Genomic DNA, 15338 nt, shown 5'->3' with positions numbered 1-15338 from the left:
AAGATGGAGGGGGCACACCGACTATCCCTCTGCCAATATTAATGTCACATGATCCCAAATAGCCGAATAATAATATTATAATAATGATTTTGTCAGCTAAATATCACTTTCTTTTAAAAAAAAAATATATATATTATTGATTTTGTACAGAGAGGAAGGGAGAGAGATAGAGAGCTAGAAACATCGATGAGAAAGAGTCATCGATCAGCTGCCTCTTGCACACCCCCCACTGGGGATATGCCCGCAACCAAGGTACATGCCCTTGACCGGAATCCAACCCGGGTCCCTTCAGTCCCCAAGCCGACGCTCTATCCATTGAGCCAAACCGGTTTTGGCCAAATATCACTTTCACTTAGAGACCCAGTGATGCACAGGAAGTGCTAGAACCAGGGCGTTCTGATAATAAAGTGAATTAACACCAGTGCACTATAGGTTGGTTGGGGGAGGGCAAAGATGGAAGGAAAGAGACAGAGACATCACTAAGAAAGTATTACCTGCCATCTGTCACGCGTTAAAATCACTTTATCTGTTTGACTCTTATGATAGTCGCATAAGGTAAGGTATATTATCCAGATACAACATTGATATTATCCAGAGTTAGAGAGACATGGAAGCTGGGCCCAAGCCCAGAACCACGGGCTCTCAGGAGAGGGTCCCCAAAGGGTCCCTGACATGACCATGAGCCCTTTCTGAGCTGGAAGCAAAGAGCCCCTAGTCCAGCTCGTCCCTCTCGTCCAGGCTTTCCTGACCTTTTGGAGGTCACTGTTGTCAGGAACTGAGGGGACAGGCGCAGCAGGGGCCCTCAGGAGGGAAAATGGGAGTTTGGAGATCTGCTACTCTTAATTTCACTTTTTTCTAAAAGTCAAAACAAAATCTTTTCAGTACGCAGAATTAAACATTATTGTTCTCTTTCCAATAACACCTATGAAATCAACCTCAACTATATTATATAGCTTGGGGGGGGGGGGAGGGAGACATGTAAAATATTTCATTTTCTTATTGAAAGACTGTTACAAAAAAATATGCAATGAAAAATATATTTCAAATGTTTACCATCCTATTCAATGGTAACTGAAAGAGCAATGTTTATGAGTTCAAAAAGTTTACCTAGAAGAAAAGGGAGAAGATGGTGGCCAAACAGACCTTTCTTGCACTTCATCCCAGGGTTAGACTGGAAATAAAACTAAATTGGGGAGCATTCACCCATAATTATCAACTAAGGTCCAGCTGAGAAGGAGACCTATACCGAGGAAATGCAGAAAGCACCTGGAGACTGATAGGAAAGGCGGCGTCCCGAGAGGGGCTGGCCCAGCGTCCTTGGGCGGCAGGCTCAGAGTGCCCAGCGTCCTTGGGCGGCAGGCTCAGAGTGCCCAGGGATCCCGTGGCTACAGGACGGCTTTTCCCTGAAAAGATCGAGTCCGGAACACAGGCTGGACTCTATAGCCCAGAGTCACAGAGCCGAGAACAGTGACCCACCTAACATCCAGCTGTGAAAGGCAGCAGAGCTTCTGGCTACCAGGGAGACCAGAGCCCGCAGAGAGAAAGCCTCACTCGGTTTGTTTTGTTCTTTTTTTAAGATGTGGAAACAGCCCAAAAGTAGCGGAGTAGATAAAAAAGCTGTAGTACATTACACAGTGCAATACTGTGCAGCTGTAAGAAGGATCTCTTAATCTGTGAAACAACATGGAAGGACCTAGAAAGTATTGTGGTAAGTGAAATAAGCCAGTCTGAGAAAGTCAAATATCACATTATCTCACTTATATGTGAAATCTAATGAACAAAAGAAGCTGCCTTAAAGACAAAGAAAGAATCTTACATGGAAGCATGTAACAGACTGACGATTCTGAGGGAAGAGGGGTGTGAGTGGAAAGAGATTAATCAAAGAACTTATATGCATAATTCATGGACACAAACAATAGTGCAGCTAAGACCCGGGGAGGGAGGAGCGTGGGAGTGGGGAGGAGGGAATCCTGATAGGGAAAAAGGGACATCTGTGTAATACTTCCAACAATAAAGATAAATTTAAAATCTTTTTTAGCCGAAACCGGTTTGGCTCAGTGGATAGAGCATCAGCCTGCGGACTGAAAGGTCCCGGGTTCGATTCCAGTCAAGGGCATGTACCTTGGTTGCGGGCACATCCCCAGTAGGGGGTGTGCAAGAGGCAGATGATCGATGATTCTCTCTCATCGATGTTTCTAACTCTCTATCCCTCTCTCTTCCTCTCTGAAAAAAAAAATCAATAAAACATATATTTAAATATATGTTTATATAAAATATATATATATATTTTATAAAAAAATATATATATATAAAATATATATATATATATATATAAAATCTTTTTTAAAAGTTTACCTAGAAGAGGAAGCTCCAAGAGTGTCTACCTCAGATAACTGGGGAGGCTGACCCACCGGGCCATATAGGCATATAGGACACCAAACACACAAAGCCATCCTACCAACTCAGGGAAGCTGTGAAAATGCAGAAAAAAAGGAAATAGATCTCAAACAAAAGAAATGGAGGAGAACAAAGAATGGATATAAAGTTCAAAACCACGGTTATCAGGTTTTTCAAGAATTTCCTAGAAAAGGCCAATAAATTTAATGAAACCCTCAAAGATATGAAAAAGTACCAACTAGAAATTAAACATACACTGACTGAAATAAAAAATATTATACAGATGCCCAATAGCAGACTAGAGGAACAGAAGAATCAAGTCAAAGATTTGGAATACAAAGAGGCAAAGGACACTCCTCTGGAGAAGCAAGAAGAAAAGACAACCCAGAAAGTTGAAGATAGGGTAAGAAGCCTCTGGGACAACTTCAAGCGTACCAACATCATAATTATGGGGGTGCCAAGAAGAGAGAGTGCAAGATACTGAAAACCTATTTGAAGAAATAATGACAGAAAACTTCCCCCACCTAGTGAAAGAAAAAGACTTACAAGTACAGGAAGCTCACAGAACCCCAAACAAGAGGAATCCAAAGAGGACCACACCAAGACACATCATAATTAAAATGCCAAAGGCAAAAGACAAAGAGAGAATCTTACAAGCAAGAGAAAAACAGTTAGTTACCTATAAAGGAGCACCCATACCATTATCAGCTGATTTTTCAACAGAAACTATGCAGGCCAGACAGGAGTGGCAAGAAATATTCAAAGTGATGAATAGAGAGAACCTACAACCAAGATTACTCTACCCAGCAAAGTTATTTTTTAGAATTGAAGGGCAAATAAAGAGCTTCACAGATCAGAAAAAGCTAAAGGAGTTCATCACCATCAAACCAGTATTATATGAAATGCTGAAAGGTATTCTTTAAAAAGAAGAAGAAAAAAGATTAAAAATTATGATCAACAAGTACATATATATCAAGTGAATCTAAAAATCAAGTGAATTAAAAATCTGAGGAACAGAATAAATTGGTGAATATAATAGTATCAGGGGCAAAGAAAGTGAGTGGATTGATAATTATTAGGGGAAAAGCGGTGTGGGGGTGCAGGAAGAGTCTGGATTAAAATCGTACACCTATGGATGAGGACATGGGGGGTGGTGGAGTAAGGGCAGAGGATGGGGTGGGAACCGGGTGGAAGGGAGCTATGAGGGGGGAAAGGAGAAATAATTGTAATAATCTGAGCAATAAAAATTTATTAAATTTTAAAATAAATAAATAAATAAATAAATAAAAGTTTACCTAGAAGAGATTTCCAAGAACATCTTAAGATTGTATTTTCAGATATAAAGTTATGCCAACTAGAAATTATGCTGCTTAATGGATAATAAATACCTTTGAAGCAGCTGAAGAGCCAGCTGAGAAGATACGATTTTTCCAAAAGTACTGTTCATAAATGCCTGTATTTGTACCTAAAATAAAACATTGATATTTAATCAATTATCTTGGCACTAAGAGATTAGTTTTGTTTGACAACATTTAATGATTTTTCTACAGAATCAAAATAGCCTTCAACGCAACTACCATCTAAGCATCTAAAACTACACTGCCCAGCAGAATGGCCATTGGCATTCACTATTTAGACGTGTAAAATATGGAAGTATAAAATATGCAACAGGTTTCAAAGACTTAGTACCAAAAAAAGGATGCATAATATCTCAATGTTTCTTATATTGATGATATGTCGAAATGTTAATATTTTTAGTATGTTGGGTTGAATAAAATATATCATTTTTAAAAATATATTTTTATTGATTTCCAAGAGGAAGAGAGAGGGAGAGAGACACAGAAACATCAGTGATAAGAGAACCATCAATTGGCTGCCTCCTGAACACCCCCACTGGGGATTGAGCCCACAACCCAGAATGTGCTCTGACCAAGAATTTAATCATGAACTCCTGGTTCATAAGCTGACACTAAACCATTGAGTCATACTGGCCAGGCAAAATATCTTATTAAAATAATTTTATCTGCTTCTTTTAACTATTATTTTTTTTTGGTTACTAGAAAAATTATAATTACATATGTGGTTGTTTGGGGAAATTACTGACCGAGAGAATTTTTGAAAGGAGTGAGTGTCCCTTACCAAGCATATTTCTTTAGGATATTTATAATTTCTAAGCATATTGGTAGAGCAATGTGATGACACTATTAGACACCCAGGATCAATATATGTCACTTTCCAACATCACTGCTTCCAGAAACCTCTTTGCCATGCCAAGGAGAAACAACAAGAAAATATTCTTCTGAAACTTACACCATCCCAAACAGTGAATTCCAAACTCCTTGTACCAATGGAACTGTAGTACTCTTTCTAAATTACTTCACTTACAGATTATATTGTTACTAGAGACCCAATGAATGAAAATTGTACAGAAGTAGGCCTTCCTTTCCCAGGCTGCCAGCACTAGCTTTCCTCTGGCACTGGGGACCCCAACTTCGCTCGTAGCCCTGGTTTCATCTGGAGGTCATCCAGAAGGATATCTGGTCTAATTAGCATATTGGGCTTTTATTATTATAGGTGGTCTACTTACCTAAAATACAGTATTACTCAAACACTGACACCTTTTTAAAATATTAAAAAGTTAATATCTAAAGATACTGGAAGCTAAAATTTATATCTAAGACTACATAGTAAAGCCTTTACAACATATAATCTTTATTAAAAAGTTATAAAATTAATTTAAGCAATAATTTTGTTTTTAAAAAAAAAATCCAAATTCCCATTGCCATAAAAATGTAACTCACAAAGCCCGACTAGCCAAACACTAAAAGTAATAGCTAAAATATATCATGAGATCAGAGTTTCACTTTCAAAAACTAAAAGGAAGTCTATGCCAAAAAGAAAAATTGCTGTTAGAATTTTAGGATCTATCTTTTTATATTGCCCAGATTACATGCAAGATAGTTTGTTGTTTTTTTTAAAGAATCTTTAAAGAGTAAATGAGAAAATATAATTATCTTTTTCCTCACCTTCATGGCAAGACGTGGGAAGTGGGCAGAGTGTATTCTTGTCCCTCCCTATATCTCCAGAACATTGGGAAGCAAGCAGAGGGCCTTCCCATGGGGTTAGCTTCAGTTAGTATGAGAGTAACTGAAGCCATATAAGCCCAAAGGTGAGAGAGAAATATGGCACCAGACATTATTTTTAAGTACCCTTCATCCGCCCGGTGCCCCAGAAGCTATGACAAACAGGACGAGGGCCTCTCAGAGCTGTCCTCTAGGTTGCAGAGAGAATGTGGCCATAAAGTACAAGGCCAAGGGGAGAGTGAGGCACCTTCTTAATCTGTCCTCAACTCTTTTCTCACTAAAACAAAGAACAAGAGTGATGAATTTTCCCTTGCACTGGAAAAATGACATTGGCTTCTTGACACAACAAAAATCGAATACAAATTTTAATGTAAACTAAAAATGACCCCTAAGTACAATCATCCTTGGGGCTTCTAGTTGGTTGTTCACTGACATCTTTTACTGACTACTAGAGGCCCTCAGCCCGGACTGCCCCCTCTCACAGTCTGAAAGCCCTCAAGGGCTGGAGGTGACTCCGCAATCAGGGGAAGGCGATGCCCCATCACACCTCTGATGCTGCCACTGCCGGCAGAGCAAGCCTCATCCAGCCCAGGTTACCTGAGCCTCGGGTGGCCCTGGATGGCTGGGCAGCAGCCATCCAAGGCTTCCCTGAGCCTTGGGCAGTCCTGGGCAGCTGGGGGGCTGAAGGGACTAGGGTACTCCAGAGGCAGGCACGCAGAGTGGCTGCACACCTGCCACCCAGGTGGGGCTGAAGGGACTGGGTGCTGCCATCTTTGAGGGCAGGGAAGTCAATTAGCCTATTCCCTCCTTATTGGTTGTATGTGCTGCCATCTTTGTGACAGCATGAGGGTCAATTAGCATCTTCACTCTTTATTAGATAGGATGTCCCTTTTTTCACTTTAAAAAAAGGTATAAAATATGCCCTAACTGGTTTGGCTCAGTGGGTAGAGCATTGGCCTGTGGACTGAAGGGTCCCAGGTTTGATTCTGGTGAAGGAGATGTACTTTGGTTGCCGGCACATCCCCAGTAGGAGGTGTGCAGGAGGCAGCTGATAAATATTTCTCTCTCATCGATGTTTCTAACCCTCTATCTCTCTGTCAAAAATCAATAAAATGTGTTTTTTTTAAAGGTGGAAAATATTTTATAATATTTTAAAATATAAATGACTAATTAAAAAATTAGTCACACTAGCAAATATTTTTTATCCATTTGCAAGAGGAACGTAAAATAAATAGTAAATATGTGAATTCCAATATTATTAATTACAAGTTAAAGTATGTATAATTACTTACCTCTAAAGCATTGATTTTTGACATGAAGTCTAAGAAATCTGTGTCAAACTCTGTCCTTCTTGGATCCAGAATGTCATATTGCTTTTTCTTAACCCCAGAATATATATTTTTGAATTTTATTGCCATTATATCTATTCCTTCTATGGTAGAATTACTCAAGGCTGAAAACGTTTGTACAATAGTTATCATTTCTGTAATCTTAAAAAAGAGAAGTGTTATTTTATTTTTAACATGGGATTGTAGCTCCTTTCCCTGGAGTAAACTCTTAATGAATCATTGATTAAAAAGCAGACCAAGAAAGAGGCCCCAGAATCATTTAGCTTAAAACCAACCAGAATAGATAAACTAGATGGTAAATCCCTGTCATTAATCAGTACTATTCTTCAACTATTTAAATCAATGATATTCAAGTATATCTTGGAATTTGATCATATTATCTTTCAAAAGGAACAGGGGTAGGAGGGAAGGAATTTGAGTAAAAGCCTTGGCAGGTGTCTAAATGATTTCATTCTTTTATTCTTGAAAATTTTCTGCAAATTATTTCTCTGGATTCAAAAGCTTTACCATCTTTTTGCCCCTGCCTTCACTGTGGTTCTGATATATAGCACCAGCATAAATCCGCATCTGTTTTCCTTTCCCCTGCATTCAGGTAGAGGGAAGACCCAAAAACACTGAAGCATGACTGTAGTCACTTCTGACCCCGGAAGAGTCCCAGGAAGTCATCAAAATGAACTTTATTGCAGAAATGGCTCCCTCCATCTCAATGTACCAACACCATCTCCTTCACACACAAAAATAAATAAATAAATAAATAAATAAATAAATAGATAGATAGATAGATAGATAGATAGATAAATAAATAAATAAACCTTCCACATTCACAGTCCCTTAATCTTCATTAGTGATTCTCTGTTCTGATTCCTGCTTTGGAGAACAATGCTCAAAGCTCTCCAGGTTTGCTTCCCTTTGTCCAATGCCCAGACAGAAACCAAACCTGTTCTCAGGGGAGTCCTCCAGAGACTAAAACCGTGGAGACAACGCCGAACCAGCAATCAAAGTCCCTGCGCATGTCAATCCAAAAGGACCATTTCCTGAACAACTGTCACTCTTAGGTCACTGTTTCTGTACAGTTCCAAAACGATTGTCACCCTAGAAGCTAGCCCAAGCCTGGAGTAAACATGGACCACCTGGAATTCACAGCATGCTGTGTGTGCCCTATATAAAAGTGAGAAAAAGCTGGGCTTTCTACTAATACATTTTGCTTCTCACCTTAACAAAACACTAAAGAAAAAGAAAAACTTTAAAAAACATATTGAAGAACGAAACTACCCACTTGCTCTGTTATTCTATCCTAAAACTCTGATCTTCATTCCTTACCTTATCACCTGACCCTCAGGGACAAAATCCCTGGCATGAACAAATCCTCTGTTTTGTCCATCTGTGGATAATGGATGGTCAAGAGACAGAGACAGCAGTCAGTCCCAAACTTAGCCAGCGAATCCCCCACTCCCATACACACGGCAGCAATATAAAAGCCAGTCATGGTCATTGAACATGACCCTCCTCCTGCTCCTGGCCGTGGCTTTTTTTACGAGCTTTCTCTTTATCAGGTTTTGACCCCTCAATATTGACAGCCAATTTTCAGTGTAATTCCTTCTCTGTTCACCAATCTTGGCATCCTTTCTAGTTCTCAACTTGCTATGATTCCCTCATCTCAGTGTGACCAGGAGTAAAGACTCTACCCCACCTCTACCTCTAGTTTCTTAACTCTCCCCCGAGCAAAACCAGTTCCCACTTCTCTTCTCTCCCACAAATGTCCAGGGTGAGAAGAAAACAAAACTAAACTCTAAAATCAATAAAAACGTAAAACATATCTTCAGGTGAGAATTAAATTTTTAAAAAAAGAAGAAACTGAAATGATAATCCGCAGAATGGGAGAAGATATTGGCAAATCATATATGATAAGGGGCTACCCAGAAATCTTATAACTCAACAATAAAAATACAAAAATAATTAAATATAAAATGTATTTTAAAATATGAATAGAAATTTCTCCCAAAAAAGAACTACAAATGAACACTAAGCACTGAAATTATGTTCAACATCATTAGTCATCAGAGAAATGCAAATCAAAACTACAATACTTCACACTAGGATGGCTAAATTTTTTTTTTTAATATATTTTATTGATTTTTTTTTTACAGAGAGGAAGAGAGAGGAATAGAGAGTTGGAAACATCGATGAGAGAGAATCATCGATCAGCTGCCTCTTGCACACCCCCTACTGGGGATGTGCCCGCAACCAAGGTACATGCCCTTGACCGTAATCGAACCCAGGACCTTTCAGTCCGCAGAGCGACGCTCTACCACTGAGCCAAACCGATTTCGGCAGGATGGCTAAATTTAACATGACAGATAATAGCAAGGATGTGGAGAAACTGGAACTCTCTTAAGTTGCTTATGAAAATGTGAAATGATGCAGCTTGTTTGAAGAACAATTTGTCAGTTTCTCAAAATGCTAACCATGGCATTGCCACATGACACAACAATTCCACTCCGATGCATATACTCCAGAGCAATAACAACATGTGTACACAAATGTTCAGAGAAGCACTATTCATATGCCTAGTAGAGACATCACCCACACAATGTCTGTGGATACACCCTATACATCGGCCTCGAAAGAGAAGGTGCCCACACACCCAGATCCGACATGACCACCAGGTTCTGACAGGTACTGCAGGCATTTCATCTCACACTTCCTCTCGCCCAAAACAATGGTGAAGAGCGGAGGCTTTTGAGTTCAAGCTCCCTGGGTGGAGGCAGACTTGGAGAAAAGTAAAAGTCTGCAATAGCTTGTGTGTAGCTGGCAGAAGACACTAATCAGGAAAATGCAGTGAGTAATATCTAATGAGTCGTACCAACAGTGAGACGAGCAATCTGGAACAATAATTCTCGCAGTGCTATGTAAAGTGCCGCATAACCAGAGAGGTGTGTTTGGGGTGGGTGCTGTGGCTGTACCATGCTTACCTTTTCCAGTCTTTTGCAGAAAGCTTCAAATTTTCCAAATATATACATTTCTGAAACCTCAAAAGACTTTTCCCCTGAGGATTCTAAAATCAGTTTCCTTGTTTTGTGAAAAGATGCCTGATATTCCTTAAAGAGGAAAATGCAATCCTGTGGAAAAATTTAAAAAAGGGACAGAAAGGGAGGTGAGACATTCAATGTTCAGGAGTCAAAAATTCAAAAATTCTACCTTCACACAGAGCTGATCACATCAGCTCCTCAACAGGGGCTATTGCTAGTAACATTAAAAGTTCACATTCTTGCCTGGTCCGCATGGCTCAGTGGTTGAGCATCAACCTATGAACCAGAGTCATGGTTTGATTCCTGGGGTTGCAGGCTCAATCCCCAGTAGGAGGCAGCAATCAATGTCTCTCATCATTGATGTTTCTATCTCTGGAGGCAGACTTGGAGAAAAGTGAAAGTTTTCTCTCAGGCTACTTTGTTCAATGTTTTATCAAAATTAAATGCTTTGTACATGAATAAAGTAAATACATTTGGGCCAAATGGTGAAAGCTTTACTTTATGAAAATAAAAATACGTAAAAAAATAAAATAAATAAATAAATAAATATAAAAACCTGAATTTTCTTTAGTACAAGGGGTGTTTCCTGATCCCATACATGGTTAGTTCCTCCATCAGTAATATAGGCTTTAGATGCTGTCACCATTTGATTTGTTACCTAAAATGAATATTAGACCAAAATAACTGAAGAGAAATACTTTTTTAAAATCACAAGCATAAAATGATAATTAGTAAACCTATGTAATGTATGACAGTATATGAAACATTCCAGAAATATACATTCCAGTAAAAAAAAAAAAAAAAAAAAAAAAGTCATGTTTACCTACAACATTTAAGTCAATGTAATTGGGGCTATAAATTTCAAAACCTACTATATTTTCCACTTGTCTATTTCTACGCTAATTAGGACTTGATCCAGTCTAAGTGTGATTCTTCACCATCCTTTAACATGCAAACCAAATATCATATCCCCCCCAAACAGTGAAAAAAGTCAAGATATCTATTTAAATAGTCCGGAAGTTAAGTCAAGATGTCAGACTCACACACAGAAATTTTGGAGAATTCCTCAAATATGGAAAGCATATGGGATCAAATCTATTTTTTAAACAAGGGGAGGGGGGACTAGAGAAAACCAGAACCCAGTTCTGGAGATTATTGTGAAGGTTACTGTGAAACAATATGGCAAATTTTCAAGATGGAAGATGTCATGAGGGGCCTTTGGTTGTAACCCCACACACTGAATTTGCAGCAACTTCTACAACAGGCAAAGGGACACATGCTGAAAGGACAAAGCTGTAGGTGTGAGCCACAGTCTTGGAGAGGAGTGGCTGTGTCAGGTAGCTAGGAGGACATATCAGAGAAAATATTATTCATACTTCCTTCTCAATGTAAGTCACACCCCTCCCCTACAAGAAACAGAACAGGGAGGCAAATTAGAAGCCTCAAATACAAAAATGGCCAGACAACTAAGAATTGTCAAGCAATTAAAGAATACAAACTTGGTAACAGAGGCAGTAAACTCAACAAAGATAGGAAATACAGAAGAAATATATGTAAAATCTTTTAAAATGTCTTTTATCAACCAAATCTATATATATAAAAGCCTAAGCAACCGGAACGACAGGTCCACTAGTCACTATGATGCACATTGACCACCAGGGGGCAGACGCTCATGCAGGAGCTGCTCCTGGTGGTCAATGTGCTCCCACAGCCATCCTCCCGTGGTCTCTCCCCCACTGCCAGCCCCTCAATAAGCCCCAAGGGGAGGGACCCCCGGCCAACTTCCCATGGCCCCTCCCCCCCACCAGCCAACCTCTCGAGGTTCCTCCCCTTGCTGACTGCCCCCCCCAATAGGCCCTGAGGAGGGGCTTCCAGCCAACCTCCCAGAGTCCTTCTCCCTGGCTGGTCCCCCAATAGGCCTCGATCACCAGCCAGGCCGAAGGACCACATCCATGCATAAATTCATGCACCAGACCTCTAGTTAATTCATAAGAAAGAAATGAGAGAATTTTAAAACTAGAGAACTTGGAAATTGAAAATTTTATTGTCAAATTTTTTTAATCTATTGATAGATTGTCTAGCATTTGGGGAAGAAATTAAGAACACATGAGTGAGCTGAAGGGTCAAAAGACAAAGATAGACAAAAAGAAATAGTTAAGAGAAATGGGAGTTAGATTCAAAGGGTAAGAATAAACTGAACAAGTGGGTAAGAAATAATCAAAGACAAAAGAGGCAATTTCTCTGGAAAAAGAGAGACAAAAGTCTTTGGATTGAAACAACCCAGCACTATAGAAAATAATAAATATAAAAAGAACCACATCACTTTGACATTTTAGAAGTTCAAGGATAGAGAAAAAAATCCTAACAGCTTCCTGAGAGAATAAAACATGTTTCCTACAAAGGAAAAACAATCAGGTTAGCATTAAATTTCTCATCAACAATACTGTGTATTAGACAGCAATACCTTCAAAGTTCCAGAAGAAAATACATTGAACTTAGGATTCCAGTGAAACTAATATTTGAGTGGTAAGACAAAATGAAGGTATTTTCAGACATGTGGGAATTCAGAAGGTTCACCACACACAGAAAAGAACCACTTGAGAATTTTTTTTGGCAAAAGAAGTAATGAATTGTCTTGGTCTGACAGCTCAGATGGTTAGAACATTGTCCCAGTACACCAAGGTTGTGGGCTCGAACCTTGATCAGGGCACATACAAGCAGCAACCAATGAATACATAAATAAATGGAACAACAAATAGATATTTCTCTCTCTCTCTCTTTCTCCCTATATGTCTCTCTCTCTAAAAAATTAACAAATTAAAAAAAAAGAAGTAATGAATCCACAATGGAAGAAAATGTGGAAATCACAAAACAGGTTATCAAAGAAACTAACACTACTTAGATTTTAGTTTGAATACTTGTTAATTCATAATGTTGAAAAAATATCTACACTAATGATAGACAAATATGTAAATTGGCTGTTCCTCCACTGCCCACAGCCAATCAGGAGTGAGTATGCAAATTAACCCAACAAAGATGGCAGACCTATCGGCAATGCACATGCATGCAGGCACTGAGTGGCCAGGAGCGGGGCAGGATGCTCAGGGCCTATGAGCACAGGTGTCGAGTGGTTGCGGGCAGGGCACTCAGGATATAAACGCACTGACACTGAGTGGCCAGGGGTGAGGTGGGAGGGGTGAGGTGGGACACCTACCCACCTTCACGTAGCCAGGGCAATGTGGCGGACATGCCAGGGACCCTGCCCAGTTTGACCCTGTGGTTAGCACGCACACCAACACTGAGTGGCCGGGGTCCCGTGGAAACCACTGGAGTGTCCAGTCCTGTCAACCTGGCCTGAGGGCAGCTGGAGTTCACAGTCCTTTTGATTTCTGCAGCCCTGGACTGGAAAGGGAAACCAAAAGCATGGGGAGCACCAGGAATTCTGGGAATCATAGTTCTAGTGGCAGATGTGTTGCAGGATCTCCTAGACACTAGAGCAAAGTGAGCCTGGAGCAAGATACTGTTGCAGGTGGGGGATGGAGGGAAAGCAAGTGTGAGAGACATAAGTAAAGTCACAGTGTTGAGGAAAAATTAAAGGAAAGACATCCTGCAGCTTTTAGGAAATCTCCACCAATGGAGCAAAGAAAAACAAAGACCTCTGTGAGCACCAAACCAAACAGGGTTGGAGTCTCAGACAATTCACTCATATGACTGCAAAGACAGACAGAAACTCCTGGATTTGAGAGGGTTCCCCTGAGGGCTCCCAGATTGGAGAGGGTGCAGGTCTGGCTGAGGACCCATTCCTAGTTAATAATAATATGGAACTAGAGATCTCAATGTGGAACATAAAGAGCCTGAAGGAGAGAAGGAAGAGACAGGGAAGAATACCAAGATTCTTGCCTTGTTGAGAACACAATGATTAAATCTACCCTTCGTGGAGGGACAGAAAGGGGGGGGAGGAGAGGGAGGGTTAAAGCTTAACTGTGAATGTTACTTATATTCTGCTTGAATCATTTACAAAGAAATTCTATTCATATATTTCTTGGACAATTTTTTAAATCATTTAAAATAATTAACCATAAGGCATTACATGAGAGATTTTACACAAACTACAGTGCCGGTGGGGGTAGCTAAAGAAATATTGTTAATAGTGGACACAAACCTTAGCTCTTGAGCAAAACTATTTGGAGTGGATAAATATGGTCACCATCTACATTTAAACAAAAAAGCCTGGAGGCTTACCTCCAGCAAGGAGAAAAGTACCCTTCAATTAAGCACAACCAACTCCAGTCAACACCTTCCTTTTCTTGTCTACCGGAAGTATTAAAATCCAAAACTCCCAGAGGCACCCAACCCTCCCATTTTCCGGTTCAGAGGGAGAGCATTATTCACAGAGTTACAGGTGTGACTTCCCCACTTACAAACTTACTTTGATAAACAATGAGGTCATTCTCTCTGAGGTATTATAGTACCTAGACACACTGTGAATCATTCTGATGGCATTAATCAAATTTTGTATTCCATGGGCCATAGAAACCTAAAATTGAAATATATCAAGTGAATTCCATCATATATTGATAAGTTTAATAACAATATCCTATATTATTCAAAACTCTAAACATAGATAAACGTCGAATTTTACTAAATGCAATGTGGTAGCCCAGGCTGGATCCTGGAACAGAAAAAGGCCATCAGTTTTGGTGAATATGCCAAGAGAATTCAAGATGCTAACAGGGGAAGCTGGGTGAAAAGAATTTGGTACTACTGTTGCTTAAAGGTGTATTCAGAAATAAAATATTAGAGCTGAAAGTTATGTTAAGGATTAATAGTTCAAGCTGCTCTTTTTAAAAGTGAAGATACTGATAACTTGAGAGGTAAAGTGACTTACCTAGGTCAGAAAGCTAGTTAAAAACAGAGATTAGACTAGTACTCATTTCCATGTGTTCCATTCAATTTGCCATTCAGCAAGCATACTAAGTGCCACTAAGTTCTGAGTATACTGGGCAAAATCCACCCAGATGGGACCTATTCTGGAGGAGGTCAAGGCTGAGCGCAAGAGACGTACCCAAACAAGTTAAACAGCAGAGCAGCACACAGTAGAGCAGAACAAGTACAAACACAGATAAAACCATTGCTAACGTGTATCCAGGGCTTACTGTGTGCCAGGCACTAGGCAAAGAGCTCCGCCTCGTCATTTATGCTGACAATGGCCACTTAAGGTAGGTTTGATCTCATCACAGCTAAGACATCACTGATCGCAAGACTGACTGTACTGTCCCACTACTTTCCATGATACTAAGAAAAGGGTATCTCACTCCCACATAAAACTAAGCCACCAAATCGCTCCACCCCCTTGGTTACAGTGAAGATGAAACAGAGGAGCCTTGGAGAAAAAGATAGGGACAAACCTTGTATGTCCCAATCCCACTCCTCCTGAAGGGAGGGAAGAGGAATTCCCCTAAGAATTTGTACTACAAGCT

General features: G+C 39.9%; 1 protein-coding gene across 1 annotated transcript in view; it reads right to left on the bottom strand.

Annotated features, from left to right (window-relative positions):
- Window positions 1-15338, bottom strand: part of DNAH8 (dynein axonemal heavy chain 8) — a 255491-nt gene that overhangs the window by 217824 nt on the left and 22329 nt on the right. The window contains exons 6-10 of the mRNA XM_084889523.1: window positions 14288-14395; window positions 10415-10516; window positions 9802-9948; window positions 6773-6970; window positions 3786-3862 (exon numbers count right to left, since the gene is read on the bottom strand). Coding sequence (XP_084745649.1) covers window positions 3786-3862; window positions 6773-6970; window positions 9802-9948; window positions 10415-10516; window positions 14288-14395 — 632 coding nt within the window. The remainder of the gene's footprint in view (window positions 1-3785; window positions 3863-6772; window positions 6971-9801; window positions 9949-10414; window positions 10517-14287; window positions 14396-15338) is intronic.

The sequence above is a fragment of the Pipistrellus hanaki genome (genome assembly GCF_964339955.1).
Source record: "Pipistrellus hanaki genome assembly, chromosome: 7".
In the NCBI taxonomy this organism is placed as follows: domain Eukaryota; kingdom Metazoa; phylum Chordata; class Mammalia; order Chiroptera; family Vespertilionidae; genus Pipistrellus; species Pipistrellus hanaki.
Note: the sequence above shows the minus strand (reverse complement) of the source record. Positions and strands in the feature narration are given on the sequence as shown.